The sequence below is a fragment of the Muscardinus avellanarius genome (assembly GCF_963383645.1).
Source record: "Muscardinus avellanarius genome assembly, chromosome: 18".
NCBI lineage: Eukaryota > Metazoa > Chordata > Mammalia > Rodentia > Gliridae > Muscardinus > Muscardinus avellanarius.
The window spans coordinates 24,309,008-24,334,476 of NC_137804.1; the positions used below are offsets into that span (position 1 = coordinate 24,309,008).

Genomic DNA, 25,469 nt, shown 5'->3' on the forward strand with positions numbered 1-25,469 from the left:
TTTTTTTTTACTAGCCTCAGGATTTTTTTTTTTTTTTTTTTTTTTTTGACTAGGGATTGAACTGAGGGTCATTATACCTCTGAGCTATACCCCATTTCTTTTTTATTTTGAAACAGGGTCTTATTAAGTTGTTGAGGCTGGCAATTGTTACAATTTTGGACTGTTATGGTTTGGGAAACTGTCCCCAGGGACCTTTGATGGACCCCTGGGAATAATTCCCCTCAAAAACACAAAAAATCCACAAAAACCGTGGGTTCTTGTCCTGAGCTAAGGATAAATATGCAATAGCCCAGACTCTTGCTGAAGATTTAAAGAAGTTTATTAAAAAGATAGAAATACAGAAGATAGTTACAGCCCCATGCAAATGGCATTGGGGGGGGGGATTCAAGCCAATTCACCACCCAAAGATACAGTATGTGGACCAGACTTTTTATGCCCATGACCTCTATCTTGTTTTCATAATACTGACTAGTAAGTGTCCCTGTAAGGTACCTCCCCCAGCAAGGTGTGGCAAGGTGTCTCCTTTCAGGAAGGTTGAAGGTCTATCATATCTAGATTATTATGTAGATCTGTCTTTAGAAAGAGGTAGCCCTAGCTCCCCTCTCCTATTGACTTGCTCTTTACTTTTAGCTAAGTCAATCTAAGTTTCAATAGCTGTTTGCTTCCTGACTGAAGCCAAGCTTTTCTCTCTCCAGGTCTGCCATTTTGACACAATTATTTCTGAAATATATCTATTAACAATCAGAGCTTTCTCAAATCTAAGCCATTCCCAATACTGGTACATTATGGTGTTCAATTTGATATTTTGATAAATTATTAAATCTAATTAATTTGACTGATAAAATCTATTACCCAATTTAAATCATATTTTGTGGTGAGATCTTTGAAATTTACACTCTTAAATATTTTGAAATATACCTAAAGACTGAATTATTATTGAGTATAGTCATCCTGCTGCCCATTGAATCTCAGAAACTGTTCCTCCTTTCTAATTGAAACTTTGTAACCACTAGCCAGTAATTCCCAGTTCCCTCCCTTGACCTCTAGTAACCACTTTTCTACTTCTGTTAATTCAACTTTTTTAGATCTCACTTAGTGATGTCATTCAGGATTTGTATTTCTGTGCCTGGTTTATTTCACTATACATAGTATTCTCCAGGATTATCCATGTTGACAAAAATGACAGATTTTTTTCATTTTTCTTAGTTGACTGAATAGTCTTTCATTTTTGTTTGTAACAAATACCTGAGATTGATCAATTTATAAAGACAGAAGGTTTATTTTAGCCGAAAGTGATACTTTTGGCTAATCTCTCATCACTCCACTTCATTTTTTGTAACGGACCCTAAATGATTTGACCTTGCTAATAACCAAGCTTCCTCATGGAGTGAAGAACCCTAAGGTGGTAGAGAACTGAATGTCTACCTCTAACTCTCTCTTCCCACTCTAGAAACCATGTCAGAAAGTGCTACATGGGATGAAGGATAATATAAGCAAAGTGAACTCTTTTCTTTCTTCTCTTCTCTCTCTCTCTCTTTTTTTTTTTTTTTTTTTGTGGTCCTGGGGTTCCTGGAAGCCCCTCTACCTCTGAGCTACACTCTCAGACATATATATATATTTTAAACAGGGTCTCTTAAGACAGCATGGCTGGCTTTTGAACCTGCGTGATCCTCCTGTCTCTGCCTCCCAAGCACAGGGATTACAAGCATGCGCCACCACGTCCGGCTCTCTCTTCTTTCTAATGTGGCTTTTTTTTTTTTTTTTTTTTGTTCTATCATCTAAAAGGGTGGCTTAGCTTCACTACTGAGTTCTGAGATATTTAACTTAAGATTTTTTGTGGATAGGTTTTAGTTGTGTTAGCAACCACCTATGCCTACAGAGAGTAAAAGCTATTGCTTCTTCTTTAAATGAGTTTTAATCTTCTGTCAAAGTTTTTATTTGCTAAAGACCCTCCAGAGAAATTTAACAAGGAACCAACAGGAATCACCAAGTCATATGACTCATTTCTTTTAGGTGACCTGACCTAGTGTAACTGTTGCTCACTGTAATACTAAATTCAAATGCCAGAGGCATATTTTGAACATAGGAAGCAAACCTGTGAATATGTATAACCTTCCCCAGTAAAAGCTGTTTGCTAGCCTGCCTGCCTTCTTACTTTCCCTCCTCCCCTTTTTTCTTCCAGAGAGGCACTGCTTTAAGAATTATCTAGGTATGCCCCTTACTTGGTGCAAGTAATAAACTTTTCTCCTAGTTTTAATAATCTGGTTGTGCTTATCAGCTTTGCACTCACCAAGGGACATTCCATTGCACTTGGTTGCTGTGGGATATCTCTGAGCAAGGAACTGGGGCAGGGGACTGACATTCTGCCATCTCAGGGACATCATACTTCCTCTTACTCTTTTTAGGGTCTGTTATTGCCTTGTCATTTTGTATGGTACTGGATGTGGTGGTGCACACTTGTAATCCCAGCATTCGGGCGGCAGAAACAGCTACTTAGTGAAGCCCTTCTCAACTCAGTGAGACCCTGTTTCAAAAATAAAAAAGACTGAAAAATAGGGCTGGGGGTCTAGCTCAGAGGTACAGTGCCCATGGGTTCTATCGCAAGTACCACAAAAAAGAAAAAGAAGATCTGATTACTTCTAAATTCATAGAATAGAAGTAAATTCAGTACACAATGCTCTCTGTGCATTTAACTTTAATATTTAATTATAGATTAATATATAGTAAAAATATGAATTAATAACTAGATTCTAAAATGCCTATGCAGAATTTGTCCTTGAAGTACTTGATGTGGTCCTTTCTGTTACGGATTGGGAAAATATGGTTTGAGGAAACTATTCCCCGGGAACCCCTGCGAGGGTCCCGGACACACTTTCCCCCAACCCATAACAAAAGCCAAAAACTACCAAAAACAGAAAATTACCGCGGGTTCTTGTCCTAGGCTAAGAATAAATATGCATAGCTTGGACAGTTGCTGAAGATTTAAAGAAGTTTATTAAAAGATAGAAATACAGAAAATAGAAATACAGCCCCATGACAAAATGGCATGGTGGTTGGGGGGGGGGGGTGACTCGAAATGAATACACCAAAGGGATTACATGTGGACCGGACTTTTATACCCATGACCTCCATCTTGTTTATGTAATCTTGAGGTAGTGAATATTCCTGTAAGGTACCTCCCCTTACCCTGTAAGGTACCTCCCCCAGCCAGGTGTGGCAAGGTGTCTTCTCTCATGAAGAGCAAGGTCAAACCCTGCTCCATCCTCCCTAGATCATCATGTAGATCTGTCTTTAGATAAAGGCCTAGTTCTCCTCTCCTATAGACTTCTTAATCACCTTTGGCTAGGTTAATTTACATTGGAATAGTTGCCTGCTTTGAGGCAGAAACCAAGTCCTTGCACAGATTTGCCCCTCACCCAATTTTTGAAATATATTAATAATCATAGCTTTCTCAAATCTTCCTAGGCCGTTCCCAATACTGGTACACTTTCCATTTAGCAGAGATCTCATGAGAGCCCAATTTTTCTCCAGTGGTCCATGTTGTTATCCCTCCCTTCTTTCTTTCTACTGGCTTAGTACTTAAATTCATTTTGTCTTTTAGCTATAAATATATATAGCTTCACATCCTGTATTATGCTGAGCATAAAGGAGGAAGGGCTATCTTTCTTGGTCTTAATAGGTAACCAAAGAAGTTGGGACCCGGCTGAGACATTTGCATATGTGTATTTTTTGTCTTTTGTCCACTTGCCAGTCTAGACTTTTCCTCCTCCCTGCTCCTCCCTCTCTCTAGGTACAGAAATTTAACTCAGGAGCACTCTACCCTTTTTATTTTAAAGCAGAGTCTCCTTGAACCTGTGTTCTTCTTGTCACAGGCTCTCAAGTGTTATAAGCATATACCCAGCAGCCTCTTTTAAAAGCTTCCCTTCCCCTTAAAATCTCCAAAGACAAAAATTTGAAACAAAGTTTTCTCTACCTTCAAAGCTGACTTTAAGTAAAACCTATTTTTCTGCCAATTTGACTCCAGGCTTTGGGGAGCAGGCTAGCAGTGGAGTCTAGCGTCAGAATCTACAGGGTAACAGTTACACCTGTTATGGTGCCCCATGTTGTTTGGCTCCAAAAACTGTTATGGTGGGACAGCAAAGCTGTACCTGTGTGAAATGTTGCCGCAGGTTCTTGTTCTTAGCTATTTAGAAAATAATAGCCAGAACTCTTTTTGCTGTAAGCTTAAGCAATTTTATTATTATAAAGGCAGAAAAATAGGACAGGAAGCACTAAAACCAAAGGGATGGTGTAGTGGAGTAAGTAACTTGAAAAGTTACTGAAGTTTTGAATACCGAGCAGTTTTTTATAAAAATTTTTATCCTGTATCTTTGCTTAACCAATCATCTTCCTGACCCGACATAAGTGTCCTCAGGGCAGGTCTTTTGATGTAATGTAGGTCCCCCCCTGTCTCCAGTACAGACCTAAGCATTTTGTTACCCCCCTCCCAAATGTGTTAATTGATTAAGTCAGGGATTTCTCGAAGGGTTGTGGCATCCTCTCACATCCTTGGGGAATTTCAGCTTGTCCTAGAAGTTATTTATTATATAAAACTTGTATTTGGGATGCCAAGGCCCTGGGCTACCTCTATTCCAGGAAGTCTGCATGGTTTCTGTTACGAATTGGGAAACTGTCCCCAGGAATCTTTGTTGGACCCCTGGGAATAATTTTCCCAAAACTCCCCAAAGAAACAAAAAAAACCCCAGAAAAACAGAAAAATAGGAAAAGATAGAAATACAGACCCATGTCAAAATGGTACCTCCCTTACCCTGTAAGGTACCTCCCCTAGCAAGGTGTGGTGAGGTATCTCCTTTCATGAAGGTTGACCCCTCCTGCCATCTTAGCTAGCTTATCCAATCATGTAGATCTGTCTTTTTAGAGAAAGGCCTAGTTCTCCTCTCTTAAGAGTCTTTAGATAGAGACAGGCCTAGTTCTCCTTTCCTATTGACTGGTTAATTACTTTGGGCTAGGTTAATTTACATTGGAATAGCTGCCTGTTTTAGGCAGAAATCAAGTCCTTTCTTTACCCATATCTGCCGCCATTTTGACACAACTATTTTGAAATATACCAGTTATTTTCTTTTGAAATATATTAATAATCAGAGCTTTCCCAAATCTTCCTAGGCCATTCCAATACTGGTAGAGTTTCTTCTTTGCCTGAGTGCCTGCAGGACACCCAAGCTCTGACTACTTTCTATATTTTAAGATTAATGCCAACGCATTTTATTTTATTTTATTTTTATTTTTTGGTGGTACTGGGGGTGGAACCCAGGGGCTTTCTACCTCCAGGCTATGCTCCCAGACCTATTTTATATCTTATTTGGAAACAGGGTCTCACTAAGTTGTTGAGAGACTCACTCAGTAGCTGAGGCTAGCTTCAAACCTGTGTGATCCTCCTGTCTCAGCCTCCCAAGCGCGGGGATTACAAGCATGTGCCACCACGCCCAGCTATGCCAAAGCATTTTAAATCAATACATTTTGAAATTAGTACCAAAGATGTTTCCCAGTACTGGTACACCACCAACAATTCCACTGAATGCATTCAACACAGCTTGTACATTCTGCTATTGACAAATAGTTGTGTTATTTTCAAGTTTGTGTTAGAAACAGGGCAACTATTTGTAAAAGTGTTCTCATACACATCAGCTTGAATTTCTAAAGAAGTATCTGGTGTACAAACCACATATTTCAGCTTTACTTTATAATGTCATATTATTAAACAGTTTACTCTTGTGAGCACTCCTGTCATGGGCAACATGATAACTTCTCCCCTAGATGGGTGGTGGCTGGGTGGTATTGAAACTGGGGTTTCTTGAGAGGAAACCCGGCGAGTTCTTGTCTACGGTGAGCAAAGAATGACACCCACAGACCTCAGGAAGGGGAGTAAAAGGTTTATTGGAAGCAGCAGGGAATGGGGCAAGGGTGGCTGAACACCCCCAAAAGGGCTGGAACTCTGTGTCCAGCAGCTGCCTTCAGGAAAATACTTGAGATTAGCCCAAGTCGAATTGCCTTCAGGTGCAGGCTGCTTTCTTCCAGCGTCCGCGTGATCTGCCAGAAGGGAATAGAGAAAAGTGGCAAAACACCCCAAAGGGGCTGTCAGGTCTCTGTTGTCCAGTAGCTCTCTTCAGGTCACTACCCGAGTGTTGCCCGAGCCAAGTGCCGTCAATTACAAACTACTTTCTCCCAGAGTCCACGCAATCTGCCAGAAAAAGAGATGCAGGTCACCCCTAGGGGCCTGGTCAGCCATGATGTCTAGCAGAGGCCTTCAGGTCACTACTCGAGAGTCACCCAAGCCACGTGCCCTCAGATGCACTCTGCCTTCTCTCAGGGCCAACATGACCTGAGAGAGAGAGAGAGAGAGAGAGAGAGAGAGAGAGAGAAGAGAGAGAAGAGAGAGAAGAGAGAGAAGAGAGAGAAGAGAGAGAAGAGAGAGAAGAGAGAGAAGAGAGAGAAGAGAGGGAGACCGAACAGCTCCCCAAAAGGGTAGGGGGTCCCGAGCAGGAAAGTTCCCAGTTTGTCATCCGGTCAGGCCTTGTCTGACCGCTTGCAAGTCCGTTTTTGGTTAGGGTGACTTCCAAGGAGAATTCTGGGAAGTAGCTCTCAGAATTTGCATAGGGTATTTGCAAGTCCTTTGAAGGATCTCTTTTCATTCAGTAGGCTTGTCCGACTTGTTCTGTGCTGGCTTCTGGGTTCGTTGATTAGTAAACAGATGGCTTTGTGAAGCTCTTGGCCTTCTTATCTCTGAGCCTTTGGAATTTCAGGCATTTGTCACCCCTCAGGAAACTCAGGAAATTAACTTTTTTCTACAGAGGCCTTTTCCTTATCTGCCTATTTCCTTTCTGCCTCCTCAGTATGGACCTTGTTCCTCATAATGGAGCCTTTGTTTACTAGGCTTCTCAGGAATCATAGGTGGGGAAAGGGGCCTTAATAATTAAGGGTGTGGGATCTTAGAGGCTTCTACCTAAAACACACCCTGTAGGAAGTTAAAGAGATTATGACCTTTCTAGATTTTAAAACTGTATTTTCCTTTCCTTCCCAATTTGTCTCCTTTCTACCTAAAACTTTATTTCTTCTATTCTACCTCATTCTCATTTTTAGTACTCCCATGAGCACTATATGAGAATTCTTGTTGATTCACATCTTTGACATTCTTGGTTTTTGAAATATGTATGTAGTAAGTGATATTATAAAATATTAATTTCACTATCCTACCCTGTCTTGTCATATAGCTACTAAAACCCATGAAATCTCAATGGTGTTATATCTCTTTTGTACATTAATGAGATGACTGGTGACTTAGGGCCCGTAGGTGTCTTGAGGATGGGGTTGATCACCTGAAAGACCAAGACATGATTAAAGGTTGGGGCTTTCAGCCCTACCCTCCAACCTCTGTGGAGGGGAGATGGGCTGAGGGTTGACTCGATTGCCATCGGCTAGTGATTTAATCATTCATGTCTATGTAATGAAATTTCTATAAGAAACCAAAAGGATTGTGTTGTGGTGAAATATGTTCGGTGTGTGAGAGGAGAAGTAATTACCCCAACACCACCACACAAACAGAAAAACAGAAAAAAAAGACGTGGGTGTTTTTTTGTTTGTTTGTTTGTTTGTTTGTTTGTTTGTTTGTTTGTTTTTACCTGTTGTAGAGTATCTTTTATTTCTGAGAATAAGTTGTTGAATGATACAAACTATCTTATTATACAAATGAGCATTTTTAACAATAAAATGAAGTTAATTATTGAATGATGTATTATCTTCATTTTTTTGGTAATAGGGATGGCACCCAGGAGCATTCTACTTCTTTTTTTTTTTTTAACTTTTTATTTTTTATTGGTGCAATGTATTCATACATCATAATGGTATAAAGAAAATACTTTTGTAGACATACATGCACACATCGCCCAGTTAGCCCCTACCCAATCCCCACCCCGTTCCCTCCCCACCCCTCCTTCCCATGCTTGGCTTAGTGGTTGACATCTAATTTTATAGCAATTTATCCAATATTAACGATGATAATCTCACATAACAGTTTCATTTGTCTGATACCAAGCTTTTGATGACTTAAAGATAACATTTTAATATTTCTTTTTGCTTTCTTTCTTACCAGAGAATATTTTTTCTTTTTTCTTTTTTTTAGGTGAAACTATCATACATTTATTTATTTGTTTTTCAGAAAAAATCTATCCTGATATGGAATATGGACTCTAGATACCCAAAACAATCTTGAAGGAGAACAAAGCTAGAAGATGTATATTTTCTGATTTCAAACCATATAAAGCTACAATAATTGAAACAGTGTAGTACTGTTCTAAAGGCAGATATATAAACCATTGGAGTTAAATAAAAGCCTAGAGATACATTCTTCCATATATTGTCAAGTTATTTATGACAAGGTTTCCACTAACATATGGTGGAGGAAATAATAATCTTTTAACTAAATATTGTTGAAAAATAATAATTACATGAAAAAGAATAAAATTGGACCCTTACCTAACACATATACAAATATTAACTCAAAATAGATAAAAGACCTAAATATAAATCTTAATACTATAAACTTTTAGAAGAAAGTCTGGGTCATAAAACCTCACAACATTGAAATTGGCAGTGATTTCTAGGATATAATTTCAATGGCTCAGGCAACAAAAGGCTAAACAAAGTCCCTAAAAAATAAAAAAAAAATTGTATATCCAAAGATAATATAAACAGAGTTAAAATTTACTGATAGAATGGGATAAAATATTTCCAAATGCTATATCTGAAGGCATATTAATATTCCAACTAAAAATCCTAAAAATTAGCAACAATAAAAGCAAACAATATAATTTAGAGATAGGTAAAAGAATAACATAAATAATGAATCTCCACAGATAACCACTCTTAGTTGTCTGTTGGATGGAAAATTTTATTTCTCTGGTTCTGGTGTGTGTTACCTAATTCTTCTTTGTAGTTAATCTCTGAGTTTTTTCTCTAGCGCTGGTTTTGAAAACATAAATTCCTTCAGTTTCTGTTTGTCATGGAAGCTTCTTATTTCCCCATCTAATTTGATAGAAAGTTTTGCTGGGTAGGAAATTTTTGGCTAGAAGTTGTTTTCTTTTAGAGTTTGGAATATGTTACTCCAAGCCCTTCTGGCTCTCATGACTTGGTTTGGGAAGTCTGGAGTGATTCTAATCGGTTTGCCTCTGAATGTCACTTGGCCCTTTGTTTTTGTTGCCTTTAAGATTCTCTGCTTGGCTTCCACATTGGTCATTTTGACAATTATGTGGCGTGGGGATCCTCTTCTCCGATCCTGTCTAAAGGGAGTTCTATAAGTTTCCTGGACCTGTGTATCGACCTCTTGCTCTATGTTTGGAAAATTTTCTGCTATTACTTCCTTGAAGAGCTTGTTGATCCCTTTGGTTTCACCTTCTTTTCCCTCCTCTATTCCAATTATTCTTAGGTTAGCTCTCTTAAAATGGGCCCATATTTCTTCAATGTCAGATTCCTGCTGTTGGATTTTTTTTTCTAGATTAGAAACTATGCGTTCATTTTTGGAGTGATCATCTTCTAGGAGCAAGATTCTATTCTCCCTGTGGGTTAATTGGTTGTTTGTACTTTGAATTGAGGCCTTTACTTCATTAATTGCATCCTTTATCTCTCTTTGGCTCTCTCTGAATTCTTTTCGAAACACCTCTATTATTTCTACAGTTATTTTCCTGATTTGATCATCTAGAAATCTCTGAATTTCTGTTTTATCAGGTTCTGATGTTGTGGGGTTGTGGGCATTCATTGCTCCATTGTTATTCCTTTCCCATGATTTCGGAAGTTTTTGCCTTTTCTTGGTTCTTCGCTGGGTCACTACGACTTCACTTAAGGTGCTCTGGATCTCGAGTCTGTGGTATCTCAGTCACCACTACTCCTTTACTGGGTTGTATCTCAGAGTCTCAGACCCTGGGAGTCAGTCGAGGCTGCTTTAGACCATGGGGCGTGCCAGGTTGGGCATTCTCCTATGGCGTGATATCTCTGCCACTGCCACTCCCCTAGGATTTCTCCTCTAGGGGCCACAATTTGACTCACTGTTGTTGAGTGCGCAGATGGAGCTGTAGCAGACTCCGTGAATTCGCTGCTACTGCCGCCGGTGGCAATATGGCGCCGCTGCCACGCCCTCGGCCGTGAGGCTGGCGTATTTCTTTTCTGTTTTTAAGCTCTGCTCTGAGTCCCTGCAGGGTATGCTGAGCCCAGCCTCTGGGAGCTTTAGATGCTGCCTGAGCCAAGAAATCTGCCGAATTTTTCCCGGCTGATCAGCAGCGGCTCACCTTGGCTCGCTGTCCGCCGCTCCTCTCTGGAGCCTGGTGGGCTGTTGAGTGCGTTGGTCTGGTGCTATCTGGTGAGGTCACTGCTGCCGCAGGCAGTAAGGTGCTGCTGCCGCCGGCAGTAAGGTGCTGCTGCCGCCGGCAGTAAGGTGCTGCTGCCGCGTCCTCGGCTGTAAGGCCGGCGTATCTCCTCTCTGGTTCTGAGCTCCATTAGTTCCCCTCCTCTCTGGAGCCTGGTGCTGCAAGGGAAAATGGCACCCGCCGCTTCGCGCCATGGCTCTGGCTGCAGCACTGCGGTCTGATTTCTGGTGTCTTGTTTTTCCAGCCCTCTTTTTCTCTGTCCCTTGAAATTACATTTTTTGTTTCTCTGCTGATGGTGTTTTCTGGCTATGAAAGGCGCTGATTTTGTGGTAATAAAGATTGGTTGTTAGCGGGGCTCATAAGCCCCACTTTTCTCCGTCGCCATCTTCCTGGAAGTCACGGGTTCTTGTCCTAAGCTAAGAATAAATATGCATAGCTTGGACAGTTGCTGAAGATTTAAAGAAGTTTATTAAAAGATAGAAATACATAAAATAGAAATATAGCCCCATGCCAGAGTGGCATGGAGGGGTGACTCGAATATATACACCAAAGGGATTACATGTGAACCGGACTTTTATACCCATGACCTCCATCTTGTTCATGTAATCCTGATGTAGTAAACGTCCCTGTAAGGTACCTCCCCTTATTACCCTGTAAGGTACCTCCCCCAGCCAGGTGTGGCAAGGTATCTCCTTTCATGAAGGGCAAGGTCAAACCCTGATCCATCCTCCCTAGATTATCTTGTAGATCTGTCTTTAGATAAAGGCCTAGTTCTCCTCTCCTATGGACTTGTTAATCTCCTTTAGCTAGGTTAATTTACATAAGAATAGTTGCCTGCTTTTAGGCAGAAACCAAGTCCTTGCACAGATTTGTTCTTCACCCAATTTTTGAAATATATTAATAATCATAGCTTTCTCAAATCTTTCTAGGCCATTCCCAATACTGGTACAGACTGGGCTTAGGAAGTTTCAGGATAGCTGAACACATGGAAATACTCAGAGTGGTATATTCAGAGGGGTCCTGGAAGCTCTGTGTAGCCCAGCAAGACCCTATTTCAAAACAAAAAAAGGCTGGAGTTTTATCTTTGAGATAAAACACTTCTGAGTACAACTCCTCAGCATCATCCCCTACAAAAGGAAATTTTAATAAAATTTACCATTAAAACTGTCTGGATTTAGCTGGGCGTGGTGACACACCCTTGTAATCCCAGCATTAGGGAGGCTGAGACAGGAGTATCGTGGTTCCCCAACAGCCTCAGCTTCTTAGTGAGGCACTCCATAACTTAGTGAGACCCTGTCATCATAAAGAATAAAAAATAGGGCAGAGAGTATAGCTTGGAGGTCGAATGCCCCTGGGTTCCATCTGGTTTGAGGTGTTCTTTGTTGGAAATAAAATTGCTTGATAGCAATAAAATTTTTTAGGTTATTATTTGGGGTGTGTGTGCCAGTATTGGGAATGGCCTAGGAAGATTTGAGAAAGCTCTGATTATTAATATATTTCAAAAATAATTGTGTCAAAATGGCAGCAGACCTGGAGAGAGAAAGGCTTGGCTTTGGTCAGGAAGCAAACAGCTATTGAAACTTAGATTGACTTAGCTAAATGTAATTAGCAAGTCAATAGGAGAGGAGAACTAGGCCTTTCTCTAAAGACAGATCTACATGATTAGATAAGCTAGCTAAGATGGTAGGAGGGGTCAACCTTCCTGAAAGGAGACACCTTGCCACACCTTGCTGGGGGAGGTACCTTACAGGGACATTCACTAAGTCAGGTCAGAATTACATAAACAAGATGGAGGTCATGGGTATAAAAAGTCTGGTCCACCTGCTGTATCTTGGGGGTGGTGAGTTGGCCCAGCCACCCCCCACCCATGCCATTCTGGAATGGGGCTGTAACTATTTTCTGTATTTCTATCTTTTTAATAAACTTCTTTAAATCTTCAGCAACTGTCCAAGCTATGTATATTTATCCTTAGTTCAGGACAAGAACCCGCTTTTTTTTTTTTTTCCTTCCTGTTTTTGGTCGTTTTGGGTTTTGTTGTAGTTTGAGGGAAATTGTGTCCGGGACCCTGGCAGGGGTTCCTGGGAACAGTTTCCCCACAACCATACTCTCCCAAACCATAACAGGAGAGACTGGAAATTGAACCCTTTCTGCCTCCCAGCTATATCCCCAGCCTTTTTTTTTTTTTTTTTTTTTTTTAGTTTGAGACAGGGTCTCACTAAGTTACTGAGGGACCTCACTAAGTTGCTTAGGCTGGCCTCAAACCTGCAATCTCCTGTCTCAGCCTCTCAAGTACTAGGATTACAGGTGTTTGTCACTGTGCCCAACTGTGTTGTCTAATTTTTTTTCTCGAGTAATTTTTGTGTATCATGAAAAATTAGTCTTTTTCATCTGAACAGTTCAATTTATAAACAGAATTATTTGTGATATTCTCAATATTTGCATGTGTTAAGAGATTTTATAGTGCCTTCTTTCATTCCTGGTTACTGAAATTTTTTTACTTGGTCTTTCTGGCTACAAGATTACCAACTTTAGTGATCTTAAAAATACCAGCTTTTGGATTCATTAATTTTCTCCTTCATTGATTTCTCTCTTTATCATTTCCATGGTTTTCTTGAGTGAAAGTATACATTACTGATTTCAAACTATCTTTTCTGATACAAGTATTTAATAGGTGAATTTCCCTATAAATATTTCTTCATTCAAGAATTTTAATGTTCTATTTCCTTTTCATTTTACTTGACACATTGGGGGAGGGGGTGCTGGGGATGGAACCCAGGGGCATTTTACCTCAGAGATACACCTTCAGCCCTATTTTTTTATTGTTTATTTTGAAAAAGGGTTTCACTGAGTTGCAAAGGGCCTCTAAGTAGCTGAGACTGGCCACAATCGGGATTCTCCTGTCTCAGCTTCTCCAATGCTGAGATTATAAGTGTGCACCACCAACCTGGGTACTTGATACATTTCTAAATATTCCATGATACCTCCTCTTTACATGAATTATTCTACTTTCTTATCAACTTTTTTTTTTTTTTTTTTTTTTTTTTTTGGTGGTGGTGGTGGTGCAGAGGTTCCTGGAAGCCCTTCTACCTCCGGGCTACACTCCCAGACCTATTTTTACATTTTTATTTGGAAACAGGGTCTCCTGAGCCAGTGTGCGCAACTGGCTTCGAACCTGCACGATCCTCTTGTCTCTGCCTCCCAAGCGCGGGGATTACAAGTGTGCGCCACCACACCCAGATCAACTTAATTTTTTTATGATCAGAAAACATACTTTGTACTATTTCCTTGAAGCCTAAAGAGCTTCCTTTACATTAACAAGGTATATAGTTTACAGATAAATAATGGGTCCCCTGTAAATAAAGAAGCAACAAGCTAGATTTGATATTAGCACAATATTATTAGATTGGAGAACTTCTTAGGCCTTGGTAGTTTTTGCAAGCACTCAGTAGGGTATGTGATATTGTAATGGTGATAGTCATTCTGCATATGTATGTGATATTTTGATACAGGTGTGGTTTTTCGTAACCACCAACATGGTAGTTATACAAAGCACAACCACAAGCACACACAGAACTGTTCATTATCACAAAGGAACTCCCTCGAGGCTGTTTCTACTGTTCATGTACCTCTTCAGTAATACAACAGCCCAGCATATGCCTGTGATCCAAACCCAAAGTAGTTAGCAATCATTGGCCTCAGCTTTTCTGCTCAGCCTAGTTTCTTTTTCTTTTCTTTCTTTCTTCCTTTCTTTCTTTCTTTCTTTCTTTCTTTCTTTCTTTCTTTTTTTTTTTTTTTTTTTGTGGTACTGGGGTTCCTGGAAACCCTTCTAACTCCGGGCTATACTCCCAGACCTATTTTATTTGGATTTGGAAATTTGGAAACAGGGCCTCTTAACCAGCATAGCTGGCTTTGAACCTGTGCGATCCTCCTGTCTCTGCCTCCCAAGCGCGGGGATTACAAGCGTGCGCCACCACGCCTGGTTCAGCCTAGTTTCTGAGCAGCCAGAGTTTGAAGTGCCACAGCGACCACATGAGTCTAGTCCAGGATGGGGATGCTCTGGAGCTACTCCATCCTTAGGGGAGGGATGCAGTCTAGCAGTGAATCCTCTAGAGTTTTAGATCCATGTATTTGTTTTAGGCAATTCCATCCAGCCATCTTGCCAACATCCTTATTTTTACTGGTTGAAGTATGTACATGATAAGAACACCAAAACAATGCAGAAGAATAACTCTTCCTCGTACTTCAAACTCTATTCAGCCAGCTTTCTTCCCCAGAGTCAGTCTCTGTATTTGTTTGTTGAGTATTTTTCAAGAGGTATTTAATACATATTGAAGCCTAAGCATATGTAAAATCTTTTACATAGAGTGGCTCTGAGCCTATATTTTCCATTTTAACACTGTGCATAGAGATTGTTCTGTTAATAAAGAACTTTAAAGTCTACTACTTACTTTAAATTAGATTTAGCCTCAGCTTGTCATTGAAAATGTGTAGACTACTGATAGCAAGGACGAGGTCTAAGTTGGACCATACCTACAATGCATTCTCAATACTTTCTATATTTATTTTATTTAAGTGCCACAACTTAAGTCATGAGAAATTAGATTCTTAAGAAACCATCTTAATGAAAAATCATTGAGGTATTTGCTGTTTACTAGTTGCCACACCAGCCCAATACCACTTTCTTTTTTTTTTTTTTTTGGTAGTTTATATTTGTTGAGTCTCTATAGTATTTAGCCTGTCAATCATGACATAACTGTTTTTCATTCCCACTTAATCAGTTTAAATGTTATTTAAATAAATCACTGTTAGGATAGCAGGTACAGTTAGCATAAACAGTGCAAACATATCTTACTCTAGATATACACATACCATTTTGTCAAGAAGAATGTGTGGGCTTGTTAGTGATAGATTACTAGTCAAAACACTTAGTGTTCTAACCTCAGCATTCATTGTACTCAGCAAACCAAGAATATTGGTTAATCATGCAAACCAGTTAGATGAAGGTTGATTGAGAGCTGCTTCTGTACCATAATTGTAGGTAATCATTTGGAGTCCATCTAAAGTGTTCCTAGCATTTTGTTTCCCACAGTGATTTAATAAGAATATTTATTCTGTGTGTAGAAATCTCTGCATCTTATTAAAATTTATTGAAAATGGAAATACTTTTTATAAAGGAATAGCATTTATTTATTTACTTTAACACATTTTGTTGAGAGAATATTAAATACCTTATTGCCCTTTTTGTGTGTGTGTGTGGTACTGGGGTTGGAACCCAGGGGCTTTTCTACCTCTGGGCTATACTCCCAGACCTATTTTATACTTTATTTGGAAACAGAGTCTCACTGAGTTGCTGAGAGCCATACTAAGTAGCTTAGGCTGGCTTCAAACCTGTGCAGTCCTCCTGTCTCAGACTCCCAAGCGAGGGGATTGCAAGCGTGTGCCACCATGCCCAGCTATTGCCTAATTTTTAATGTTTAGCTCTCGTAAAGTAAAATGTGATCTATAATTTTCCTTCAAAACTAGTTAGCTTTCCCCTTTTTTCTTTGTTTTAATTGTAAAGAGGAAAAATTATATTCATATTTTATATGAGTCTTAAGTGCCTTAGTAGAGTTTGAGGCATTGAGTCACAGACTTTCAGACATCTCACATACAGATGACTCACTTCTGTGTTACTCTGCTGCGTGTGATTTGACTGGGTCTGATCATATTTCAGCACTTAAGGTTGCTGTGCTAATTGATTAACATTGAGAATTCTAGACAAAGAATTTCTTTATAAAAATGACTAGATTAGTACTCAGCTTTGTGTAAATCCTGATAGCTAGGTATTTCTTTTTTAGCAACTATATTTATTTTTTAATAAATTTTTATTGGTGCATTGTAGTCATACATCTTATGGGATAAAAAACTTGTGGAGATATACATGCACACATCACCCAATCAGCCTCTAACCAATCTCTAACCCTTCCCTCCCCCTCCCTCCTACCCGTGCTTGGCTTCCTGATTGATATGATTAAGTACATCATGTGCTTTAAAGAGTTTCCCTTATCCTCCCTCTTATCCCCTCAGATATGTCACCTTCATTGCTCCTCTATAGGGTCCCTTCTTCATCTAGGGTTCCTCCTGTTACCCATTTCAATCTAATATTTTTTTGCACATTAAGAAAAGCATCTGATTTCTTTTTGTTTGTTTTTTGTTTTGTTTTGTTTTTGTTTTGTTTTTTACATTTCACTGTAAATGTCATAATTTTGTTCTCCCTTATGGCTGGGCAAAATTTCATTGTGTATATATCCCATAGTTTTGAAATCCACTCATTTGTTGAAGGACATCTTGGCTGCTTCCACAGTTGGGCAATGATGAACTGTGTAAATATGAACCTGGTTGTTCATGCATTAGTTTGGTATTTTGGTTTTGATTCTTTTTGGTAGATACCCAGAGGTGGTATTGCTGGATCATACAGTAAGTTCATTTTCCTTCTTCTGAGGATCTTCTATACTGTTCTCCAAAGTTGTTGCACCAACTTGCAGTCCCACCAACAATGTATTAGAGCTTCTATTTCTCCACACTTATCCCCACTTAATGAAAACCTGAAAGCCAGAAAGTGAGTAACTTTGACAGGATGATCCACTCACAACCAGTTTTTTTTTTTTTTAAATAGAGGTCACTTGGATCTGGAAATCTGCTGAGAGATTAGGTGCTTCCTAGTGCTTCCTTGGCCACACCGTTGGAGAAACCTGCTGGCCCTTTGCTGTGAAGCAGACCCCAGTTCCAGGCCTGCCGCTCAAAAGGCTCTGCCGCGCAACAGGCTCTGGGCTCGGCCTCGCTAGCTTCAGACCCGGCCTCACCGCCCGGCAGGCTCTGGTTCCTGTCACTGTGGGCATGATGTTTATAGAGGTTCCCATTTTTTCCTACACACACGCGCACGCGTGCACACACACACGCACACACACACACACATTTTACTAGAGAAAATAGCACGTGTCATATGCAGAATCTGATAGCCCAATACCTTAGCAGCAATGGATTTTATCTCCCCACTGAAAGCAGAGGCTCACCATGGAGAGTGAAATCCGCTCCTCCAAGCAACCCTGACCCTCAGCGCAGCTCAGAGGAGCACAGCAGCCATGAGCTGAGGTCTCCCGGGACATCTGGGGCAGCGAATCCGTCCAGCAATATGGGCGGGGCTCCCTCCAACTTACCCCGAACATTTTTCTTACATAATATGTTGTCTGGAATTCCTGCACATGTGTGGCAAGAGCGGTCTACTTTTGGGGAGATATTTTCAAAAATTCAAGGTGGATTGGATTGGATCTGTCTGCCTCTCCCCAACACTGGCGGCAACCGCTACCACCATTTCTGCACAACTTTTTCTTACATAGTATGTTGTTCAGAGTTCCTGAGCATGTGGGGCAGGAACAGTGTACTTTTTTCGAGAGATTTCTTCAAAAATTCAAAGTGGATTTGGTTGGATCTGTCTCACCTGAATACTAGCCACCACCGCTGCCTTCTTGGTCTCTCCTAGAGTATGTTGTTGTTAAGTATTCCTGTGCATGAGTGGCAAGAGCAGTCTGCTTTCTGATCTCTTCTGGGATATCCCTCCAGAAATCACTTTTCTTGCAGTGGCGGGTGCCGCGCTACAGTCTTGCCTCTTAATTCTGCCTTTTTCCACTCTCTCTCCTATATTTCAGATAGGAAGTCATGACTGTAAATGTTTCTGTGTGTTGTCCCAAAATGCTATTAAATCATAATCAGTTGTCCTGGGTTTCTCAGGGGGATGCATATCCTATTCAGCCGCTGCTAACCATCACGGCTGTGGCCGTGGTCACCACTCAGCTGCAACTGCAGCCGCCACCATCTTCCTCCCTCTTCAATATTTTTTTTAATAAAAGAAAACAGTACGTGTCTTTTGCAGGAGTTGGGGGCCCAAATACTTTGTAGCAATGTGTTTTATCTTCCCATCAAGAGCAGAGGCCCACAGCTTCACCACGGAGAGCGGGTTCTGCTTCTCCAAGCATACCCAGCCTCAGCGCTGTGCAGAGGAGCGTGGCGGCCAGGAGCGCCCATGGCTCCTGGGATGTGTGGCACTGGCTGACCACTAAAAGGAAAACTATGCCTGTATTTTGTATATGAAAGTTAAACTTTAAGGAACATTAGAAAAACGTTGATTTCTTCAGCTCTTCAGAGAGATTTTCTTTATGCCACTCTCAGTATACCTGTGGAAACATTTTGATAATCAAATCTCATAGTTTGTTGAAGTTTATTAAATCAACGATTGAAGGGTAATATGTAAAAGAAATTTGCCCTGGTATGTCAACAGTTTAGGCATCTCTATTCAAAGAAAGACTAAGCTATTTCTTTGTTACCTAGATTTTTAAATTTTTATTCTTTGATGTATTTCATATAGGTTGAATATCCTTTGCCTCAAATTTTTGGGACCAGATTATTTTACATTTCAGATTTCAGAATGCAAAATTTGAATCTCATCTCTTAGGACTGAAATCCAAGTCTAAACATGAAATTAATTTGTTTCATATATACCTATACACTTGCCTGAATGTAGTTTTAGACAATATTTTAAATAATTTTGTGCATGAAACAAATTCTCTTCACTTGTATCATATCTGCACTAAAAATACTTTGGAATTTGACATATTTCTTTTCAAAATAGACATGCTCAACTGAAACCAGTCTTTAAAGGCAAAAAAAGATGTTTCTTCTCCTTGGCCAGGAAATACTCAATGTTTTCTTTGTGGAATTTGCAGGCTGAAGTTGTAGAAATAATAAGTTAGAAATTAATAATGATTTTTATTCATTTAATTAAATAAACCTTATTTTGAAACTGATATTCCATCTTTCCTTATTCATTTAATTAAATTAACCTTATTTTGAAACTGATATTCCATCTTTCCTTTTTATTATAGGACAATGAGAAGAGAACACCATTACATGCTGCTGCCTATCTTGGAGATGCAGAAATCATTGAACTGCTTATTTTATCTGGTATGGTAGCCTTTGTGTAATAAGATCACATTATATATACATTTGGCAGAATTAATGTTTCCCAAAAAAGTAATGGTTCTTCATAGTTGTTTCATAAGCTGAGGCTATTTACTGTGCAAATTATGATCTAATCATTCTGTTCTGGTGCTTATAATTCATTAAAGAATGAAACAAAGATTGCTACCCTTTACAGAGTTTATAATCTGATAAGGAAAAACAGGCAATAAATAAGAATTTTATAGTATGTTAAAAAGCAGTAAATACTGTGGAAAAATGAAAAAGTCAGAATAATGGTTGGGGGGCTAAGAGTTATGAAGAGTACTGTGTGGTCTTTATAATAGTCCTCATTGAAAACAGTCACCAGGAGATGGCTACACTTTTCCAAAGGTGAAGGTAATGGTGACTCAGCCCTAAGGCAGCAGTGGAAGAGGTTAGGTATAAGATGCTGATTGGTATAATTTCAAGGCAATGCCAGTAGGCCTTCTGTCTTATAATAGATTTTAATCTAATTCTATTTGAAGATCTGGAAAAATGAGTGTTTGTTTGTTTGTTTGTTTGTGGGGATTGAACCCAGGGGCATTCTACCTCTGAATTCTCCTTCAGCCCCACAAAGTTACAGAAGGCCTCACTAAGTGATTGAGGCTGGTTGTGACCCTACAAGTCCTTCTGTCTCAGACTCCCAAGTATTGGGATTAGAAATGTGTGCCAATATACTCAGCTTATTTTTTATTTTTGAACTGGTCTTACTAGGTTGCTGTAAGTTGCTGAGACTGGCCTCAAACCTGCAGTTCTCCTGTCTTAGCTTCCCAAGTACTGGAATTATAGGTGTACCATCATGCCTGGCTTTAAAGTGGTTTTTAAGAAATTGAGTTATGTTTTTATTTCCCTTAAACTTTTCAAGTTTTTATAATATGAAATAATGCTAGAACTATCTCTTACTGAATCACTCCTATTGTCAGACTCCCTGTGGTTTTAAAATAAGATCTTAGAAATATTTTTATATTATTATAATGATATTTATTGGGAAGTGATACATGGTGTTGAATGGATCTTGCATTGCCAGATTATACAAATATATGCATAGTGAATGAAATAGTAGTATCATCCCATTGATAGTTTAGCAAAGAAGAGTTGAGAGAAAGAATATCTTTATGAAGTTCCCGCTAAATGGTAGTCCACGTAGAATTTTGCCATTACAAAATTTATAAAATTTTAAAATCTGTTTTTTATAGAAAATTTTATTATGATATAGAATTAAGTATGAGTAGGAATGGACCCAGCTAATATTATTAGTTTCTTTATGAATTACTTCTGTTCATCTCTGGATGCTTGCGCACTAGTTTTCTTTTTAACTAAGGCATCTTCTCTTTAATAATATTAATTGATGAGCCACAGGTTTATATATGGAACTTTTGCCACAACTATTTTCCAAGTAACTATTATTTTATGTTGAGAATTAGCTGTTCCAAAAACAATGTAGTTCCATTTACCTTAATATATAGCACTTTGGTAAAACTTTTTTTATTTTAAAGTAGAATTTTATTTTCTTATTTTTATTTTGTTATAAATATTATTTTATTTGATTCAACATGGAGAGGTTCCCCCACCCCAATTTAAAATTTTTATACTAGGAGAATTTTTTTTTTTTTTTTTTTTTTTTTTTTTTTTTTTTTTTTTGGTGGTACTGGCGGTGGAAACCAGAGGCTTTCTACCTCCAGGCTATACTCCCAGACCCATTTTATATTTTATTTGCAAACAGGGTCTCACTAAGTTGCTGAGAGCCTCACTAAGTAGCTGAAGCTGGCTTCGAACCTGTGCGATCCTCCTGTCTCAGCCTCCCAAGCGCGGGGATTACAAGCATGCACCACCACGCCAAGCTTTATACTAGGAGAAATTTTGTATACTCGAGGTAAACTTAATCCCTTTGTTTTAAAGATGAATGTTTGCACCGGGTATGCTGGCAGCACACCGGTAATCCCAACTTCTTGGGAGACTGAGGTAGAAGGGTGGCAAGTTTGAGGCCAGTGTTTGTTTTGTTTTGTTTTGGTACTGGGGATGGAACCCAGGGACATTCTTTTTCTTTTTTTCTTTTTTTACTTCTTTTTTTATATGGAAACAGGGTCTCTTAAGTCAGCAAGGCTGGCTCCGAACCAGCGCGATCCTCCTGTCTCTGACTCCCAAGCGCAGGGATTACAAGCGTGCGCCACCACGCCCGGCTAACCCAGGGGCATTATTCTATCTCTGAGTTACACCACCAACCCTGTTTTATTCTTTATTTTGAAACAGGGTCTCAGTTACAAAGGGCCTCACTGAGTAGCTGAGATTGGCCTTGAACCATGATCCTCCTGTCTCAGCCTCCCAAATGCTAGAATTACAAGTGTACACCACCATACCCACAATTTAGTGAGACCTTGTCTCAAAGAGGGTGTAGCTCAGTGGTAGAGTGCCCCATACCAACTAAAGTAAATTGATTAAATAAGTCAGCATTTATAATGAGGATTTTTACTTATGTGTAGATCAACTTTCTTATCCCTTTAACTAGGATATTCAGATGAGCCTTGCGAGTATGATAGTATCAGATAATCAGCTTTGAAGTAAGAATTTGAGAAAATGTGTAAAATTAACCATGATACATTTATGAAAAGCTTTTCAGTTGTATTTTATCAGTTTCACAAGGCAGTATGTAACTCATGTTGCTTTTTTCAAATTAATTTAATCATATTTCTCAGAATAAAAAATTGAGACTTTTACAGTTGACCTAAAGGCTATATTAACTTAATTAATTGGAGTTTTCCGCGCCCCTCTGCGTGTTCTGCACAAATCCATTGGCCTGCACCTCTGGGTATTACGGTATGTTCCCTCAGCCTCACACCTCCTTATTCACACAACTTACTCCTTTGCCTTTTTCATGTCTTTGCTTAAATGTTACCTCATCAGTGAGGCCTTCTCTGGTCACTCTCCCTACCTCCATTAAACATTCTCTTTCCTGTGTCATTTTTTCTTCCTACTAGTATTGTCATCTGATTTCCTTTTAAAATTACACTTGTTTTTTGTCATTCTCTCCCCACTAGAGTGTAAATTTCAGGAAAAGAGGGGATTTTGTCTACTTTGTCTCCCTAGCATATTTATTTGCCGTATCTAGAACAGAGCTGAATATGTAATGGGTGCTGAGTGAATGCGACAGGAACTCATACCTAATATAATGTAAAGACTACATAAATAACTATTAAACTGTTATTTACTTATTTTTCCTGGACATGGTTCCTGTAATAAAGTTTACTTTGTAAATTAGGCACATTAAGAGATTAACAAAAGTAACATACAGTATATCTTAGGGGTTTTTTTGGGTTTTTTTTTTTTTTTTTTTTTTTTTTTTTTTGCAGTACTAGGGGTGGAACCCAAGGGCATTCTACCTCTGAGTGACACCCCAGCCCTATTTTTTATTCTTCATTTTGAAACAGGATCTCAATGAGTTGCAAAAGGGCCTCACTAAGTAGCTGAGGTTGGCTTCAAATCTATGCAATCATCCTGTCTCAGCCTCCCAAATGCTAGAATTCACACATGTGCCACCACACCCGGCACTGTCTTAGTAACTTTAATCTGTGTTTTTTCCTAAGTCAAAAACTTCCACTGTGTTTTTTTGTTTTGTTTTGTTGTGGCTCTGGGGGTGGAACCCAGGGGCATTCTACCTCCAAACTATACCCCTAGCCCTATTTTTATTCTTTATTTTGAAACAGGGTCTCACTAAGTTGTGGAGGGCTTTCTGAGTAGCTGCGGCTGGCCACAAACCTGTGATCCTCCTGTATCAGCCTCCCAAGTTCTGAGATTACAAGTTTGCACCATCATGCCCGGCTAACTTTCAACTTTTAACTTAAAGGGAACACTTTATGTCTTCTTTTGGCATATTCAACTTACTGACTTCACTACTCCTGCCCTCTGAGGCCATTATCAAAGAGAGAAGCATTCCTTGAATACTAGCACTTCAGTACTGAGGCTGCACATCTGATAATTGAGACATCAAAGTTTACATCTTGAATAGTCTAGATGAAGAGATGATTTAGGTCCCCGGTGAAATGGAGTGGGGCAGTATAAGAAAGAAGTACATGCAACTTAAGGCTTATAGATTGTTTATCTCTAGTATTTTCTATTTGATACTTCCCTACTGCAATTGACTATGGGTAACTGAACTTGCAGAAAGTGAAAGCACAGATAAATAGTAACTGCTGCATATATAGACTCCTAAGGTTCTGTAGAGATTCTCTAGGAGTTCTAATTAAATTTTGTCTGAATGCTGTTTTTGCTGAGGTCCCAGTTAGACTCACTCATATCCATACCCCAAAATTTCAAATATGAGTTCATCAAACAACCTCATATATAATTTTTAAGAAATTGATTTGTAAATTAGAATTGAAACTATATGTTTAACTTTCCTGGACGGACTCTGTTGGTTATTATTACTGGTGTTTGATGTGTGTGCTTTCAGTTTTGAAATTTTTATTTCATTTATATCGTCCATTAAATAATTGAACATTTTATGTCCAATGTGTTTTTCTGTCATTAATGTTTAAGTTAGATCTTCTTCATCTGGCTTTTTTTTTTTTTTTTTTTTTTTTTTTTTTTTTTTTTGGTGGTACTGGGGTTCCTAGAAGCCCTTCTACCTCCGGGCTACGCTCCCAAACCTATTTTTTATATTTTTTGAAACAGGGTCTCTTAAACCAGCATGGCTGGCTTCAAACCTGCGCAATCCTCCTGTCTCTGCCTTCCAAGCGCGGGGATTACAAGCGTGCGCCACCACGCCTGGCCTCTTCATCTGTTTTTATCAGCTCTTTTCTAATTGTACTTCTGAATATATAGTCACATTCAACTTCTAATTCCTGGGATAATTTCTTTCAACTATATTTCTCTCAGTTTACCCTATTTCATATATTTTTGCCTCAGTCCTGTGGTGAATTCATTTATTTATATATCTTTGAAGAATATGCTTCTTTCCAGAGATGTTTGCTACAAATAAAGTAGGGAGGGGGGGAGATGAGCATCAGTTAGGTTTGTTTCTTCAAAAACCTTTTACACCTAGTGTTTTCCTTACCAGTGTAGCTTCCTTTATTGCACTATAGGTAGTTGAACTGGCTTAGCAGCCCCTTAGGTCAGAAGATCTAGAGAAGTGATCTGCTGGGGATTAGCTGTTGCCCTCCTTCTTCATCTCCACCTGTGTTAAAACTAATACTGCTGCCTGCTTGGTCCTTTCTTTAGCACTGCCCCACTCTGTTCTTCTGTAGTGTGAGATTACCCAAACAGCTTTAGGTTATCCTTTGTTAGGGATTATAAGATACAGAAAACAGAGAAAGGAGCACATGGACTACACAGATACAGCCTTGTAGAGTACTCAGGAGCCTTCCCAAGGGTCCGAAGGCACTTCATTTGACTTAGTGACTCCTCTTTTGGTACATATTTTGCTCTAATTGGTAGAAATTCTCCATATTTTGTTTTAGGGTTGTAACTGTTTCCTTGTATTAAAGATAGATGGTGCCTTTTCATATTCTTTTGTATTTTAGTGAATTGTAGAATAAAACTACTCTTCTAAATTTGCAGTCTCAGCTTTGCGAGGTGTTGCATATCTATAACCTCAGTACTTGAGAAGAAACTGAGACAGGAGGATTACAGGCTCAAAGCCAGTGTGACCCAGTTTCACAATAAAATAGGGCTAGGAGTATAGCTCAGTAGTAGAATGCTCCTCGGTTCAATAGCCAGTACCACAAAATAATAATAATTGCAGCCCAGAGTTAAACAAATTGAAAATCAAATCTTTGTACATATGCAATCCCCAGAGAAGCATATCATTTTTGACATGGTACATGCAGTTAAGTAAATCCTTACTCCCAGAAGATCCATAGTTAAGCTAGCATCCACTGAAATTGATAATTATGGAATAGAGTAAAATAAAAACCGCAAACAATAAATATTAGCCTCTTCATTTATCTTGTTATAATCTCAACTCTGTGTGAAGTAAGTATAGAAAAGGAAACTAAAGCCCTTAGCTTTTACTAACAGTACAACCTTCAG

The 25,469-nt window shown here is 39.2% G+C and overlaps 1 protein-coding gene across 6 annotated transcripts in view; it reads left to right on the top strand.

Annotated features, from left to right (window-relative positions):
- The window catches only part of ANKRD28 (ankyrin repeat domain 28), a gene marked incomplete at both ends in the record, with an annotated part of 164,050 nt that overhangs the window by 68,996 nt on the left and 69,585 nt on the right, over positions 1-25,469 (top strand). For 5 of the 6 annotated variants that reach the window (XM_080715265.1, XM_080715266.1, XM_080715263.1 and 2 more), the window contains one exon: positions 19,331-19,409. In XM_080715265.1, the coding sequence (XP_080571391.1) occupies positions 19,331-19,409 (79 nt within the window). Of the gene's footprint in view, positions 1-19,330; positions 19,410-25,469 lie in introns of those variants that run through there. The other variant, XM_080715267.1, reaches the window with a different exon arrangement.